The sequence below is a fragment of the Hylobates moloch genome, unplaced genomic scaffold (genome assembly GCF_009828535.3).
Source record: "Hylobates moloch isolate HMO894 unplaced genomic scaffold, HMol_V3 SCAFFOLD_10, whole genome shotgun sequence".
Taxonomy (NCBI): Eukaryota; Metazoa; Chordata; class Mammalia; order Primates; family Hylobatidae; genus Hylobates; species Hylobates moloch.
In genome coordinates this window covers 1,961,627-1,979,639 of record NW_026652285.1, presented here as the reverse complement: position 1 = coordinate 1,979,639, position 18,013 = coordinate 1,961,627, and the positions used below count along the sequence as shown (strand labels likewise).

The 18,013-nt window shown below is 43.2% G+C and overlaps 1 protein-coding gene across 19 annotated transcripts in view; it reads left to right on the top strand.

Moving 5' to 3' along the window:
• Positions 1–7,551: 7,551 nt before the first annotated feature.
• The window catches only part of MMD (monocyte to macrophage differentiation associated), a 90,402-nt gene continuing 79,940 nt past the window's right edge, over positions 7,552–18,013 (top strand). For 18 of the 19 annotated variants that reach the window (XR_009215325.1, XR_009215324.1, XM_058445698.1 and 15 more), the window contains exons 1-3: positions 7,552–7,838; positions 15,255–15,336; positions 16,685–16,845. Coding sequence is in view for 17 of the 19 variants with exons in the window: in XM_058445698.1 (XP_058301681.1) it covers positions 7,813–7,838; positions 15,255–15,336; positions 16,685–16,845 (269 nt within the window). In the remaining 2 variants the exon portion in view is untranslated. Of the gene's footprint in view, positions 7,839–12,880; positions 12,907–15,254; positions 15,337–16,684; positions 16,846–18,013 lie in introns of those variants that run through there. The other variant, XM_058445692.1, reaches the window with a different exon arrangement.

The window sequence follows — 18,013 nt, the reverse complement described above, 5'->3', positions numbered from 1 at the left end:
TTCAGCTTGCCCTCACTTCAGTTGGTCCAAAATAAAAAGATTCCTCAGTTTCTGAATAGGTGAAGGTACTACACTGATTTAATTATATCTGTATTGCAGCAAATATGAGCTGGATCTGGGGAAGATTGTGTGTCCTATTTTTGTTTCTCTTTACTCATTAGATTTCTATTTTTAAATGGTGCTAAATTGTGAATTTAATGCAATGCACACAGAAGCAGTCATGGGTGGAATCTTATCCCTCCTTGGCTCTAAAGAGTTTTCACAGATTGAGGCTTTGTATAAAGAACTTCTTGGCTGGGTGCAGTGGCTCACGCCTGTAATCCCTGCACTTTGGGAGGCCGAGATGGGTGGATCACGAGGTCAGGAGATCGAGACCATCCTGGCTAACACGGTGAAACCCCATCTCTACTAAAAATACAAAAAAAAATTAGCTGGGCATGATGGCGGATGCCTGTAGTCCCAGCTGCTTGGGAGGCTGAGGCAGGAGAATGGAGTGAACCCAGGAGGCGGAGCTTGCAGTGAGCCGAGATCGTGCCACTGTACTGCAGCCTGGGTGACAGAGTGAGACTCCGTCTCAAAAATAAGAAAGAAACAAAGAAGGAGGGAAGGAAGGAAGGAAGGAAAAAGAAAGAAAGAGAAAGAAAGAAAGAAAGAAAGAAAGAAAGAAAGAAAGAAAGAAAGAAAGGAAGGAGGGAAGGAGAAAGAAAGAAAGGGAGAAAGAAAGAAAGAAAGAAAGAAAGGAAGGAAGGAAGGAAGGAGGGAAGGAAGGAGGGAAGGAGAAAGAAAGAAAGAAAGAGAAAGAAAGAAAGAAAAAGAAAGAAAGAAACTTCTTCATCTTTCTCAGATTATCCTCTTTTTCTCCACTCCATTGATGTTGCCTTGGTTCTGGCCTTCATTACTGCTTGCCTGGTTGATTATACTCTTGGCTTTTTTGGTTGTTGTTTTGTTTTTTGTTTTTGTTTTTTTTTTTTTTTTTTTGAGATGGAGTTTTCGCTCTTGTTGCCCAGGCTGGAGTGTAGTGGTGCAATCTCGGCTCTCTGCAACCTTCACCTCCCAGATTCAAGCGATTCTCCTGCCTCAGTCTCCCTAGTAGCTGGGATTACAGGCATGGGCCACCACACCTGGTTAATTTTTTTGTATTTTTAGTAGAGGCGGGGTCTCACCAGGTTGGCCAGCCTGGTCTGGAACTCCTGACCGCAGGTGATCCACCTGCCTCAGCCTCCCAAAGTGCTGGGGTTACAGGCATGAGCCACCGCACCCAGCCTATACTCTTGTTTTAAAATGGTCATTCTACCTCCAGCCTCCCTCACAGTATTTGTTAGGCTAAGCTGTATGTAACAAAAGCCCCAAGTAAGAGTGGTATAAACAAGATAGAAATTTATTCTTCTTACAGACCTTCTGGAAGTGGAGGATTTTCCCCACTGGCATGGGGAAGAAATGCTGGATAGAAACATGGGGTTGTTTGAGAGAAAGAGATATGGTAGCTGCCATATGACACAGAACTAGAGAGATACAGAGATGTTTAAGAGTTATGTGCAATGCATTTCCCTTCTCCATATTCACAAGGAATTTTAGTAACAATTGACTTTACTTGTCTGTGCTTTTATAGCAGCAGTTCCCAACCTTTTTGGCACCAGGGACAGAACTGGTTTTGTAGAAGACAATTTTTCCACAGACCAGGAGGCAGGGATGGTTTCAGGATGAAACTGTTCCACCTCAGATCATCAGGCATTAGATTTTTATAAGGAGCGGGCAACCTAGGTCCTTCACATGCTCAGTTCACAATAGGGTTTGTGCTCCTGTGAGACTTTAATGTCCTCGCGTGTGCGGTTCACAGTGAGGCTCATGCTCCTATGAGAATCTGATACCACCGCTGATCTGACAGGAGGCAGAGCTCAGGCGGTAATGCTCACTCCCCCGCAGCTCACTTTCTGTTGTGCAGCCTGATCTCTAACAGGCCATAAACCGGTACTGGCCCACAGCCTGGGGGTTGGGGAACCTTGTTTTAGAGACTCATTTAAATTTGTGATTCTCCCAGAATCATTAAGGCAGATACTAGGACTTGCCCAAGGAGGCTCAGTTGCATTTGGATTGCGAATGAGTGATGCTATCTACCTGGATCCTCTCCAGCACCTGGTGAGGTTTCAGAGCAGCATCTTTCAGCGTGTGCGAGTTTAGAAATCATCATGGGCATTTCCACCAACATACTCTGCTTTTCTCACTGCAAGAGAAATTACGTTTCATCTTTACTACCACCTCTGATATATCATGAACAAACAGAGTAACTGAGACCACACAAAGACACTAAGAATCTCAAATCTTTTCTGTTCCCAGTTGACTTTGGCAGAATGAAAGAACTCACAGTTTGACTATTCCCGCTGGCTCCTTACTACCCTCACGTAAGAAAGAAAGAAGCATCAAGATAAGTGGCTAAGTGAGCCCAAATAAGGGGCATCTACATTGTGTTAAATATGATTCTTTATTCTCTGTGGCCGAAGCAAAAGCAGACATGAGTTTCACACAGACCAACAGGAAAGCCCCTATCTAATGTGTCTTGTGGCCTCTGCACCACATTGTGAGAACCATTGCCATCAACTTTTGCTTTATGTCGGTCTTTTGAGGCCTTCCTTGCCTTCACTGACATTCCCATCCTTATTCTTATTGCCTCTCAAACCTCTGTTTGAAGAAAGAGCTGAAGCAATCCTGACCCTCAGTCCTCAGCAGAATATGTCACGAGGCAGTCAGCGTCTTACATTCAAATGTTCTTTTTTGAGGGAAAACAACCACAACAGCCAACAGAATGTCATTTATTGATTGTGCAATGAGAATAGAACACTGCTTCATGCAGTGAGTAATGATACATAATCATCCACTGTGACAAGGCATGGGTGGAAAAAGCCTTGAGCTTGGATTCAGAAAACCTGGGCTCAAATCTTGACTTTTTCACTAATACACATTTATGTTATTTGCAAAACCTCTCTAAGCTTTCACTTCTTCATCTATAAAACAGACACGATATTATCTATCTCACAGGATAGTTTTAAGGATAAAATGAGATAATCGACGTAAAATTTCTAGAACCATGTTAGGCATTCAAAAAGTTAATCTGTGGGGGTTGTGGGGCAAGGGGAGGGAGAATATTAGGACAAATACCTAATGCATGTGGGGCTTAAAACCTAGATGATGGGTTGACAGGTGCAGCAAACCACCATGGCACGTGTATATCTATGTAACAAACCTGCATGTTCTGCACATGTATCCCAGAACTTAAAGTAAAAAAAATAAAAAGTTAATCTGTGCAAACATTGTACATCCTCCTTCCATGTAGTCCAGTTGCTAAAAGAAGTAACTTTCAAATAAATACAACCAAAGAGCCAAAAATAATTTTTAAAAAGGACTTACAGCTACTTCTTGGAAAATATGAGAGTATCCAACTCATACTGTTAGTAAAACTTCTCCCAACCCCTTTCCTATTCTTCTTCTTATTGTTATATCTCACAATCCTATGAATATTCTTATTTTGCTAAATCCCAACTCACCTCTCAAAACATCTTGACCAATATCTCCCAGAGTATGGAATTTTTTTCTTATTCATCTTTATCAGGGTCATAAATATAGCCCATCTACCTAAGTCCTTCGCTTTTTCTGTAGATCTTTTTTTCTTCCCATTGCTTTATGCAGTTGTTTTTATCAAGCAAGTCTAGGAATGGGGCATGAGAGACACAAAGACTACTCAAAGGTCAGCGATTGTGGGCAGAAAACCAAGTCGGAAAAGACAACATTCTTCTTTTCAGAAAAGAAGGAAAGACTGGGAGCATTTTCATTTTAAAACTTGCTTTATTCGGTCATATTTGTAAAAAAAAAAAAAAAAAGAAAGAAAGAAAGAAAAAGAAACAGATTAAAAGCCAGTTACAGAACACAGGATGAGATTGGAAGTTCAGTTAAGTCTTCCGGAGGTGTCTGGAGTCAAAGTTTGGAGAAAAGCTGCTACTTTCAGATTGGATGATCAGAGCTAGGGGAGCAGGTCCCAGGTGCTTCCTCGTATGAATGGCATCCTATCCAGGAACTCTGTATCCCTCCGTGAGCAGAGCAGGTGTTTGCTCTCCTAAAACTTTCCTCTGGCATCTGTTCTATTGCACCTGGAGTTAGCTCTATCACAAATTCTTTCTTATAGGCACAGACAATGCCCATGCAAATATACATCTGCAGTTTTGCAGAAAGAAGAACTATAACTCTGAACTCAACAAAAATGTCACATCCTGCTAATGCAAAAGATTTTCCATCATCTTCAGCTCTCACAGCACTAATCTCTAAATCAAATTGAGTACCTCTTTGCTGCAATCATACTTGGGATTGCTCCTCAGAAACAGATTCACTAAACACCTCATAAAAAAAAAGTGGCAGGTGTTTACATGATTCATTTAAAACTGTTTCTTGTGTTTTATTTTTATCTTTTGTGGCTTGCTTTTACCTTGAGGGGTAGGTTTCAGAAAAGATGAGGTTAATTTAAAATTGCGATCGTATTTGTTTAAGTCGCCTTTAGTTGATAGTCCAGCGTTTCTGTGGAAGAGACCACTGTAGGTCAAGGTGTTTTATTTCATCTGATTTAATCTGAATTTTTGTCTCATTCATTTTTTTCCTTGGGTAAATATCATTCTGATTGATGTTTCCAAACCTAGGTAGCCTCTCAAAAGTTTTCCTCATACCAACCACTTCTCTTCCTTGTTCAAGCTATTCTTCCAGTGGGAAACTTTGTGCTAAGTGATACCCAGCCAGCATCTCAAACAAAATCCATCTGCAGACTTCCTTCTCTCTGGCACCCCTTCCTCATTATGCTCATCATACTTAGTTCACTTCTTGTCTCTGCACATTCCTACATCACTAATAAGATGTGATCTGGCATCTGTTGGCTCATTGTGTTGTTGTTGTTTTGTTATTTTTAATTAAGTTCATATAAATAACTGTTTGTTGAGCACCTACTGTGTGTGAGTTTCTGTTAAAAGTACACAAGAAATACAAACATGAATAAGACAGTCTCTGTGCTCCAGATATTTTTATTTCAACCTTTTTACAGAAACTAAAATTTTTCAAAATCTTTTAACAGCTTTAAGATAGAATTCCTATGCCTTACAATTTACCCACTTAAAATGTACAATTCAGTGGCTTTTGTATATTCACAGAATTGTATGTCCATTATCACAATTTGAGAACATTTTCATTAGACCCCAAAAGAACCATTGTACCTCTTAGCCATCACTTCTCAATCCCCTCCCATTCCCCTGCCCTAGGCAACCACTAATCTACTTTGTCTTTATAGATTTGCCTGTTCTGGGATGTGTAAATGGAATTTTGTATGAATGGAATCGTACAATCTGCAATTCTTTGTGACTGGTTTCTTTCATTGAACACAGTGTTTTCAAGGTTCATCCATGTTGTAACACATCAGCACTGCCTTTCTTTCCTTTCTTCTTTCCTTTTTTTTTTTGACAGGATCTCACTCTGTGGCCCAGTTTCAAGTGATCCTCCTATCTCTACCTCCCAAGTAGCTGGGACTACAGGTGCCTACCACAACACCTGGCTAATTTTGTTGTTGTTGTTGTTAGAGACGAACTCTTGCTTTGGTGCTTAGGCTAGTTTCAATCTCCAGGCTTCAAGCGATCCTCCCACCTAGACCTCCCAAAGTGTTGGGATTACAGGCGCAAACCACCGTGCCTGGCCCTTTTTTTAAAAAAAAGACTTTTTATCCAGAGAAGTTTTAGGATCACTCAAAAATTGAGAGTAAAGTACAGGGATTTCCCACACATACCTACCCTCTCCTGTTATCAACATCCCCCAGCATTGTGGTACATCTGTTACAATTGAGCTTCCTTGTTTTTTTGTTTTTTTTTTAACCCTTCTTATGTTATTTCACATGGCTATTTTTCATCTATCTTTATTAGCTATCTCCTTTGTTACCTTCCCCTCCCGCACTGATGGTTTAGCCCAGTGGCCCAACATAGCTGATAAGAAGTAGACCTTCATTCCAGGCTCATTTTCCTGATTTAGTATTGAGGGTGTGGGTGGATGAAGTTTTGTTTTGTTTGTTTTGTTTTAGAGAAGTGTATTGCTTTAAAACAGGGAGAGACAGTCTGACATACTGAAAGGAGCTGGGTCTTTAATGTTAAGAGAAAGGTAGGTAGGAGCCTTAGTTTTGCCTTTGGCAAGTGTATTGACCACTATAAGCCTCAGCCTCATCTGTAAAATGAGTTGGATAGTGCCCATCTGGAGGAGCTCTTGGGAAGATTGAAGCATGGAAAGCACCTCTCTGGAAGGTTCAAGGAAAGGGAACTAGAATTATGGGTGACAGAATTCCCTGGCTTTCCAATGCTTCACTGTAGGTCGAATGAGCGCTCCTAGCAGGCTGGCCTCATGCCCCTCCAGAGTCTCTAGCCTGCGGGCTGGGGGCTGGGTATGGACACGATACCTGGAAGGGAACACATATAACTTCCATCGGTGATCCTGGAAAGGCTCGACAAATAACCCATTCATTCATTCTGTGTGTGTGTGTGTGTGTGTGTGTGTGTGTGTGTGTGTGTGACAGAGTCTCACTCTTGTCACCCAGGCTGGAATGCAGTGGCGCAATCTCGGCTCACTGCAACCTCTGCCTCCCAAGTTCAAGTGATTCTCCTGTCTCAGCCCCCCGAGTAGCTGGGATTACAGGCGCCCGCCACCACCCCTAGCTAATTTTTGTATTTTTAGTAGAGACAGGGTTTCACCATGTTGGCCAGGCTGGTCTCGAACTCCTGACCTCAGGTGATCCGCCCACCTTGGCTTCCCAAAGTGCTGGGATTACAGGCATGAGCCACAGCACCTGGCCCATTCATTCATTTTTATTTGAACCTCTCTTCCAGGAAGCCCTCTGAGTTTAGAAGGTTTAGCGACAGGACCCTGATTCAAGTCTACCCGTTTATTTGAAAGCTGCCTGGATAAAAATAAAATAAAATAAAAAATAAACTGGAGGATAACATAAAAGGATCCTTGCAGAGGATTCCTCCGTTTGTGGATCTCACTGAATCTAAGAGTTAGAAGACGCTCAGAGACCTCAACTCCCTCACAGGTCAGACAAGGACAGGTTTTTCATTCTGCCCTGGATCCTCTCACAATAGCCTCGCGGGAGCTGGCCCTCAAAATGATGAAGGAATAAATGAATGGAGGGATGGAGAAATGAATGATGAAGAAAAAAATGAATGAGGTAGGGCTGCTTGTTTGCTATTTTCTTCACAATGTTTTTAAGATTTCCTGGTCCATCTCCTCCTTCACCACTTCTCTCCCTCCCTCAGTCTCTTCTCCAACTCGTCTCTGACAGAAGGGCGCCGCGTTCCCGCGCTCCTCCCCTTCCCCTCGCCCCGCCCCTCCCCAGCGAGGTCCCGCCCCGCAGCCCGAGCCCGGCGGGAATGAATGGCAGCGTAGCCGCCGCGCCCCTCGGGGTGCCGATTGGCTGACCGACGCGCTGACGCGCCGGCGACCGCGGGTGCACGCAGGCGAACAGAGCCGGCGGGGGCGGAGCCGGGCTCCGGGGCGGAGGAGCCGGGGAGGCGGGAGGCGCGAGGCGCCGGGGCCGTTGAAGTGGCCTCCCTCCCGCCCCCAGCCGCCCGGTCTGGCCCCAGCCCTGTCCCGACCCCCGGCCTGGCCCACTCCGACCCTACCCGGCCGAAGGGTTCCGCTGGACACGCAGGCGGCCTCCGGAGCAGCCCAAGCCCATGAGGGCCGCGCGCCCGGCCGCCGGTGCTGACGAGACGGAGCTCCTGGCCCCCGAGGAGGAGCAGAGGATCAATGCGGTTCAAGAATCGATTCCAGCGGTGAGAGGGATGGCGTCCTGGTCCCGCTGCCCGTGTCAGAAGCGGGTCCCCAAATCCCGCCGTTAAGCGCACGGCTCCCCGCTCCTCACCTGGATTCATCCTGGGTGGATCCTGCACCTTGGCCAGGGATCAGCTCCCTGGGGATTCCCCACCCTGCTGTCCCTGGGCGATTCCCTTCCTCCAAGGATGGGAGCTGCTGCCTCACCCGGGTCTCCCCTCGCGATCTGCGAACCTCGGATGGATTCCCGGACCCGGGACTGCAAGCGCGTCCTCCTTCCCGGGGATCCCTTTGCTCCTGGGGCTCACACTCCCGACCCCCATACAGGCTGGGCTCTGGCTCTCTCTGGGAACCCGAACCCCAGCCCCAGGCACCGCCCCCGAGTCCTCCGACCTGGCTTTGGCCTCCATCCCTTTACCTCCAGGGTGGGGGGTCTCCCGGGGCGCGCGGAACGGGGTGGCGCCCTGCGGAGAGATTTGTCGTAAAGCGGGGTGCTAGGCATTTTGGGTGCTTTGTGAACGGCCCTAGCAACAGGGAAACTGAGGCACGCTCCGCCAGCTTAGCCCTGCCTGGCCGTGTAGGGGCCTTGCTGGTTCTCCAGCTGAGCGTCCCAGGGCGGTGCTATTTTTGGGCTCTGCGAAGGGGCATGTTAGCTTTCGGATGGCGAGACCTGCCGTGGAGGCGCCGATGTTAGGAAACGAGGAGGAGGAACCGTGGAGGCGCCACCGGAAGGCTGGCCGGCTGCTCATTCACTGTAGAGCTGGTGGAAATGCCGGGTTGGGGGGCGCCGTGGCCTTACTCCCCTCTGGGGCTCCTCCGTCTAACAATGGATGGAGGTTAGCCCGTGGCTCTGAGAGGAACTCCGGGCTTTTCTTTTCTGTTTAAGTGGGTGAAAGTTCACCTCTCCAGGGCATGTGGTAACTCTGCATCCCTTTGTGGGAATTCCCGGACCTTCACCACCAGCAAGTTTGCTGGGGGTGCAGTGACAGGGGAAATTTTAAGAAATGCATGAAATCTTCCAAGAAGGTTGTTGAGTTTTTAGACACTACCTTTTATTTCAGAATTTTAAAGTACACATTTTTTTTTTCTTTCCAATCTCCATGCCCTCACTGCCCACTCACCCATCTCATTCCTCCCCCAGTCCCAAAGGGTAAAGGAGGCAACAAATACACAGAAGAGTTGCCATGGTCTGGGCCACCAGGAAGGGGATCAGCTTGAAGACTTGGATTGACTTCTGAATATATTGCTTATCAGTCAGGGTGTTGAATGCCTGGCACTGTTCCCCCAGTGGAACTTCATATCGGTGTGTCTAAGGGCAAAATGGGACCGTAGTGTTCTGACTTTAGAACCCGATGTCAGAAATGAAGACTGGAGGGGCTTTTAGAGAGAATGTAACATGCACTCAGTCATGATCAGTGAAGCCCTGTGCATGCGGTTTGTTTGATTTGGTTTTACTTCTGTACACGTCTGTGCTCTTCCTGTTTTCAGAGAACAGTGGCAATATTCTGTGAAATTGCCCCTTCCTTATTTGATTAAGAGTTTGTCATTCTTACCTATCCCTCTGGATTCTCTAAAAAGAAAAAAAAAAACCCTGTTCAATTATTTGTTGCACAAACGTTAAAACTGTTAAAACAACAACAACAACAACTTCATTTAGGATGCTACCTTCTCAGCTTATTTAACTGACTTTTTAATTATTTTTGCTGGACACTGATCTCTCCATTCCTTATTAGCACAGTTGTAATGTGATTTTTGCGCTATTATTCACTTAAAAACTAAAAATACAGGTATTTTATTTTGGTGTGGCATAGACTGTAATTTTCTTGGGGGCTTGTGTGTTTCTCAATGGACATTTAACGGTTTCTTTCTTGATGACATCTAGACCTACCCTGATTTTCTTTGACGATTTGTGTGATCTTATAATTTCCTGGTTCTCTATCATAGGCTAGGTTGGAAACATATTTCTAAGCATCAATTTTCACTTGGAAATAAAGCCTATAAACAAAAAGTAATGTAATGAGAATGTCCTGATTTTTGTGGTTCACACATTAAAATGCCGAGAGTACTATTCTGCATCTTTTAAAGCTGTGTTCATGATATATCTTTCTGAGCATTCCCAGGTAGGTAAATTACAAAGGAACTGGAGGGAGAGACACACTGTCTTTGAAGGGAGACATGCTTCCTCCCTCCTGATAGGTTCATTGGGACTGGATAGAGGAGCATGAGGAGGCTTTATGCAATGATGGTTTCTTAACAGACTTAGGATGTGAAAATTCCACTGGAACACAGGCATATTTTATCTTCCTTATTTTATCTGTTTCACACTTGAGTATCACCAAGATACCTACACACACATAGACAAACACAAAGTTATCCTCTCCCCTTCGTAGCATCTCTGATTGATAGCAATAACTGCTAACATTTATTGAGTGCCATTTATCTATGCCAGGCACTGGCTGGGCACTTGTATATTACTCATCCTCAACTATAACCTTGGAAGACATAAATGTTATACCCATTTAATAGAAGACTAAATAGATTTAGAGAATGAAAGGGAACTTGCCCATAGTCACACAGCTAGGAAGGGGTAGACCCAAGAGTTCAACTTCATGTCTGTCTCTCCACCACTCATGCTGCTAGCTCACCTCTTTCTCTCTCTTAACTCCCTGCCCACACCACATCTGTGTGTATTGCATATAGGCATAAGATCCACAGAGCTCTACTGTATCTTCTTGTTGGTGTGTACTCATTTCAACAGTCTTGCAACCAAAAATCCAAGGAAAAAGAAGCCCTTTTCCTCAGCCCCATCCTCATGATCATGTAGCCAGCTTCAAAACTGGATATGTGGGAAAGCATTTTAATCTAAAGTATTAGAAGTCTTACAGGGCTACCTATTGTCTTTTTTCCCATGTTGTTAAAGCACTAAATCATAGGCATGGGGTAGTCTCCTTATATATGCCATCTTCCTTTATTTAATAATTAAGTCAAGATCGGCACTATTGACAGTAGACGCTTTTCCTGAACAAATATGCTCAGTCATAAAGGGGAACTAATAGTAGGAGGGGTCCACTCATACGTTGCAACATAAGTGATGTTGAAGGGGCCCTTGGAATATCCATTGTCTTGGCTTTTAAGCGTTTTTGTGTGTGTGTGAGATTCGGGGTTCTCTTGGTTCCAAGGCTGCCTGTTTCTCTTACTTACAGAACCTGCTGTGTCCACAGTAAAACTAATTGACTATGGGATATCTTTGTTAAGACAAACTAGTTCAGCAGTAGCTGGAATGTCTTTCTATTCCTTCAACAATTATTAAGCTCTAGCAATAAGCTGGGCATTGTACTTCAGTTTGGTAATGGAAAGGTGAACAAGACAGCCTTCGTGGAATTCACACTACAGTGGGAAAAGATGAAATAAAAAATAAGCTAAAACAAATCAAAGTCTTACCAATTGTGACATGGGGCTCTGGTTGGATGGGGAGGGTTGAAATGATACTTCAGTTAGGATAGTCTGGAAAACCTCTCTTGAAGAGGTGACATTTGAGCTGAGCTGAAAGGATGAGAAGAGAGCTGAGCATTCTGGAGAAGATCCTAGACAGAAGTAAACAGCAAGTACACATGCCCAGAGGCAGACACAACCTTGATGTGTTTAAGGAGCAGAAAGGAGGTGGTATAGCCAGAGGGTGGAGAGAGAGAAAGATGCCACCCTGAGACTGGAGAGGTAGTGAGGCCCAGACCACTCAGGGCTTGTGGGCCTCTGAACACTGTGTTACAGTGCTGTTGTAAGCACTTTGGGAAGCCAGAGGCAGACTTTAAGCTGGGATTGGGGTGTGTGATGTGATCTGGGTTTTTTGTTGTTGTTTGTTTTTGAGACAGGGTGTTGTTCTGTCACCCAGACTGGAGTACAGTGATGCCATCACAACTCACTGTTGCAGCCTTGACCTCTGAGGCTGAAGCAGTCCTTCCACCTCAGTCCCAAGTAGCTGGGGCTACAGGCATACACCACCACACCTGGCTAACTTTTACTACATTTTTTTGTGTGTGTAGAGATGGGATCTCACTATATCGCCCAGGCTGGTCTCAAACTCTTGGGCTCAAGCGACCTCCTGCCTCAGCTCCTCAAAAGTGCTGGGATTACAAGTGTGAGCCACCATGCCCAGCCCCTAATCTGTTTCTAACGGAAAACTGTAGCTGCTATATAAAGAAGAGAGTCTGTACTGGGTCAGGCGGGAAGACTAGTTAAGAGACTTTGTATTTGTACAGACCTGAGATGTTAGGTCTTTATTTAAGGTAGGAGATGTGGAGCTGGGATTACAGGTGCACGCCACCACACCAGGCTAATTTTTGTGTTTTTGTAGATGGAGTTTCTCCGTGTTGGCCAGGCTGGTCTTGAACTCCTGACCTCAAGTGATCAGGTGGACTTATTTGAAGTATATTTTGAAGGTAGTGTTGATGATACTTGCACTCGGAGAATGAGGAACATTTGTGGGATTTGATCTACTGAGATCAGCCTCTGAGATCTGCTGGTGGGTTGCAGATCTACTCAGTGGGCACAGTGCTTTAGGTTGAATTTAAAGTGTGTTAGTGTGCTAAGGAGTGTTCCCAGGTCTCTGATCTGTTCTTTCCCTCCATGGTTTTGAAATTCTGTCATGGCATGGGAGAGGGGTACGGGGGAAGGAGGAGGTGATAAGAACATTGGGCAAGGGGGAAGGCAGGAGAGTTTTGAAAGAGAAAGTGAGTGAAGGGATGAGTAAAAAATCTCTGCTTAACTAGTAGCTTTATTAAGTGCAGCTCCCACTCCCAGGACTGAATCACCTTCCTTCAAACCCTCTAGAGCTTGCTGGTTACTCAAGCATTGAGTAACCATTAGGGCCACTCCGCCTTAAATAGAGATGTCTTCCATAAATGGATGCTGTTTTCCATAACCAGCACTTGAACCTTTCCCATTCTTTTTTGGGGGAAGAGATGAAGGCCAGAGTGTGGGAGTTGATTTACATTTTACATCTGCTTTTCCATTTAGGTCTTAGGAGTGATTTCTTCAGGAGGCTGTGGAGGAGGCTTGATTGCACCCTGGCAGGTTAGAAAGAAATGGGAAAATTGTATTGTACTTTCCCAGCAGAACAATTATGCTGTCTATCCTACTGAGCCCCAGATTTAGAGAATTGCTTCCAGGATAGTTACCCTTATCTTTCCCTGTTGCCCGTGTCTTGCCCTGTGCATCAGGATAGAGTGCCTTAAGTCACCATGGGTGGGATATTTTTCTGTATAACTTTATACTTTTATTTTTTAATGTGAATTATTCCAGGTGATCAGGGACTAAGCTGTCACAAACATGGCCATCCAGTTTATTTGTTTTTAGGAGAAAATGTGAAAGTCTATCCCTGTTGCTGGGTAATGGCTTGACTATTTTTAGATTGGGCTGCCAGAGATATAAATTGCTATTTTAGTCTGCAGCCTGGTGGTGGGTAGACAAATCCTACTTACTGCACCCTACACAGAGGACTTTCAATTTCATCTAACTTCAGCCATCTTGGGGCCTTGCTCTTTAGCCTTGAAAATTCCTAATAGGGTATGCTACTTATAGCTCTGTTGTTCTATCTCAGGACAATGATGTGTTATATCCTCCAATACTTGGGACATTTTTAAAGCATTCTTCCCAAGAGTGTAATTATTTTCTTTTTTGCTAATAAGAACTGTCTAGCAACACTCTTGTCCCTTAGGAAATTAGTAAAATTATTTAAAATGTTATCAGGGGAGAAAAGATGATGCTTAATAATAGTTAACTATATTTGAGAATAGCTTGGATAAATTTTGAAGCTACTAGCTGTATATTTAACAGTTGGTTTTCAAACCATCTGGTAGATTATACTCAGTAAGTACATATTTTGTACACTAGTTAAATATCTTAACCCATCAGTGGGCCAAGTGAAGTATCTTCACTGTCCCAAATTCATTCCCCAGTGGATTTTCCACCTGAACTATCTGTATTGTGTTAATAGTGGCTGCCACTTTACTTTTATTTACTTGATCTAAGGATAACAGGCTCTTCCTAACTCAGGGAGAGAGTATTGGCTGGTCTTTTATTAATAAACTTGGCACTCTCTAAAATGGCTTGGTCATGCGTTTTAGCCAATTTTTGGCAACTTGGTTCTACCATTTGGTTCAGACGTGTACCATTTTTTATTTTGTGTATGAATAAGGTAATGAGTAGTTAGAACTCATTAGTGGCACAAAATACCAGCCCCCAACCCCCATTCACACTTCTTTAAACTAGCTTGAGCAAAAGGATGATTTATTGTGCAAAGCCTATTGACGTCTTACAGGCTCTTAAGCACAGGAATGCAGTGGACCTCTGCAACCTGAATGCTGTTGAAGTTTTTTTTTTTTTTACCTCCGTCTGTTTCTGTGCATCTGCCTCTTTCTTCTTTTATTCAGACAGCTGCTTTTTTCTCTCCTCCTGGGAAAAAAAGGATTAGTTAGACTAATCCAGAGTCCCTCATGAAACCTGTTGTGGGTATGGGTTGGGTTTTTGGTGGGGAGGGCGTCCTCACTCAGCATACTGAAATGGAAGAATGCTATCCTTTCTTTAGGTTCTGTGGTATTCATGCTTTTCTCTGTACTACTGATTGTCACAAAGTTAGCCTAAAGGGAAGTGCGGAATATGGGCATGTGTCTATATATGTAACAGACTTTGATATTTAGATACGTACACACATTTGTGTGTATATATGAATTTTATAGCCAAAAGAATCAGGTAGTAGTCATGTGTTTGGTTTTTGAAGCAGACTCTTTGAATTCAGGAAAAACAAAAGTGAAAACATACCTCCGGTTTTAAGTTGCCTAGAAGTAGCCAGGTGTCATTTATTTAAGCTGTCTGGTAATACAATATAGGCAAACTAGTGGGACAGACCTGTTAATCATGGGATGTAGGGTTTAAAGATGTGCCTATATAAAGCTTTATAAAGTTTAAGAGAGAAAATAGAAACTTTGTTTTTCAAATGTAGTGTATCCCTTTTCACTAAATGACAATAAAACTTAGAAAAATTTGTTTTTTTTTGCTAGTTGTACTGTGTGTGTGTGTGTGTGTGTGTGTGCGTGCGAATGGAGGATGAGGGTTCCAGTTGAAGGGGTGGATATGGTTTCTGTTTGCTTTTGGTTGTAGAAGTTTGCTTTTGGTTATGGAAGGTTTTTCTCTTGAATAAACTGAAAGAATGCTTAATCTAATAAACTGGGGTATTTGCTTAAGGATCATTGCTGTTGGCTCAGTTTACTCCTCTTTAGTGGCTTTGGCTTTATTACTGCAACTGGGTATTTCCACCAGTCTCTTCTTCACGTAGAATAGACCACATACCCACTAGTAGGTTTCCTCATTGTTCTTCACACACTTTGAGCTTATCTTACATGATGTCCTTTTTGTTTTTACAGGTTCATGAACCATCGAGCTCCAGCCAATGGCCGCTACAAGCCAACTTGCTATGAACATGCTGCTAACTGTTACACACATGCAGTGAGTACAAGTTTTCCGCCATTGCCATCCTTTCCACAGGGCTTTGGCGGGAGGAAGGGGTAGTTATCTCTGGTAACCTCAGCACAATGAGTTGGATTTACCCATCTGTGACCTTATCCACCAGGAAATCAGTTCTGGGTCATGTCACCAGAAACTATGTAAGCATGTAGAATGCTTTGTGTGTTCTAACCTACAGTCAGCTCTGTCCTGGGTTTGCTTTCTCCAATAAGATCTTCTTTAAAGGAAGAATAATAGTATGTACCCTAGTTATAGAAAAACCAAAGACACCTATTTATGAAGACTGTCACCCCTAGAATGAAATGAATCGCCTTTTCAAGACAATCAACTGTGTTCATTTGGCAAAGAGAGTTCACAATTTGTTGAAAAAGATGCTTTTTAAAATTAAGTGATCCTCTGAAATGGGGAGGGGAGCCATAGCCTCCCACCCCTACAGTGGCCATTGCTTCCCAGAGGGGATGTTATTCCATATTGGTGAAGAAAAAGCTGATGTGATCCCTAAATTTTTTGTTAATTTTTTCCTGCATTGTAAAAGCAAAACATGCTTATTATAAGAAACTTTAAAAATAAAACAAAACTAACCAGAAATAAACTGTTAACACTTCGGTGCATTTCTTTGTCTGTGTGTTTGTGTGTGTGTGTGTGTCTGTGTTGGGGGTGTTTGTGAATATGTATGTATTTTCAGTTTTCCTGTTAATGTGACATTAATGGCATTTTTTTATGTCATTATAAATTTTTTACTTTATCTGTGGTTTCATTATTCCCTTGCATTTAGTGATGTCGAGGGAAAAATAGTGGCTGGGAAACAGTCTGAAAACAAGAAATAGAGAAAAGACCAGTTTACTTCGTTAACAGTGAGTGTTTGGAACAGGCTAGTTTAACTATGGTAGACATTGTTGGTACAATACAGTGGTTCAGATATTGAGACACACAGCTTACCTTCAGGAATAATATTTACTCAGGATGAACCTGAATAAACCTTAACTTGTCTCTTCTGAGTGTGTCACAGGTTAAGGAACACTTGTGTAAACTTAAGGGAGACCTGACAAAACCTCCATATTAATTTTTTAGAACAGAAAATATAATCTTATTAAACCGTATCTTGACTTTTTGGATTGGCACAATTCCTGGGCCCTGAATGGTATTACCTGCTTTCCAGTGCAGCAGCTAACTTCATCTGGCTCTCATTATGATTATCCAGGAGAGACAAATACTTGCTCTAAGATTATTTTACTAAAATTGTTCCTGGTAAACCTCTGTATTTTTAGTAAAAGACTCAATTGCATAAAAGCCAGAATATTCCATTCACCATTCTTTATCTTTCCCTCAGTTCCTCATTGTTCCGGCCATCGTGGGCAGTGCCCTCCTCCATCGGCTGTCTGATGACTGCTGGGAAAAGATAACAGCATGGATTTATGGAATGGGACTCTGTGCCCTCTTCATCATTTCTACAGTATTTCACATTGTATCATGGAAAAAGAGCCACTTAAGGTACAGTGGATGGCATGCTGTTTCAACAGATCTAAATAGTTGACTCAACATGTTTGGTAGCCTCCCAAGCTGGCATGCTTTAGTCAAGTAGGGCAAAGAGTAGACATTTTTCTGCCTTGTAGACTAGAATACTATCCCATTATTCAGGACTTGTTCTTTGGACTGGATGAAGTTTTAGGACTCCTCCCCAGTAGGCATCTAAAAAGGTAGGCCTTTGCTCAGTAACCCCAAACAAAACCTAACTGATTCCCCAGGACTTACCACTTAAAAACCTGAGAGCTATTTTCCAATACTATCAAGCACACTAAGGATATGCTGAGAGCAGCAGCTATGGGGTAGTGACAAAGCACACTGAGCTTGGAGTCAGCAGGCAGGCTTTGAGGCCCAGCCCTGCTCTTTAATTTTGGGTAAATCACTTGACCTTGTGGAGCCTCAGTATCTGTATCACTAAAATGAGAATAATAATAATACCTGAGTCACACAGTCAGTGTGATAGGCGAATGAGATAAGGTACTTGAAAATAACTTGAAAATTACAAAAGACCCTACAAGTGTGTAAGGTATGGAGGTATAGTTTGCGTTTACCATTTTGCAAAGTTTAGCTTTCAGAATTAAGTCTTGTGTATATTATTCAAACAGAGTTCACGTATTTTGCTATTAATTGTCCACAAGCACTTTCAAAACGATACTATAGCTCTTGGCCTGCCAACGAGAAGAACGTAAAAGCTTTCCTCCTCTGAGTGAAGGATTGATTTTGGAGCACCACACCATTTAGGTGGGAATGGTTTGCTTGTGAAATGGATTCTGCACAACCCTAAAGGGCAAAACTTCTTTTCAAAAAAGGAAGATTCAGAGCAGACTATGAGCAATTTAAAGAAATACTCGAATATGCCTTTTGGTTTTAAAGAACGTCCAAAAAAAACTCAAACTATTCAAACAATCTGATATTTAAAAGATATGCTCCTTTTACAAGCAGGATTTGAGATTTATGAGATGATTACTGGTTTCCTCACGTGCAGAATCCTAGAGTTTTAGAGCTGGAGGATCTTTAGAAATCATCTAATTCAAATCTCTTCATTTTTATTTGGGGGAACTGAGGCTCAGAGAAGTGGCCTGACTTGTCTGAGTCAGTGAAGCCAGCAGAATCCGATTATTCCAAGACCTCTGAC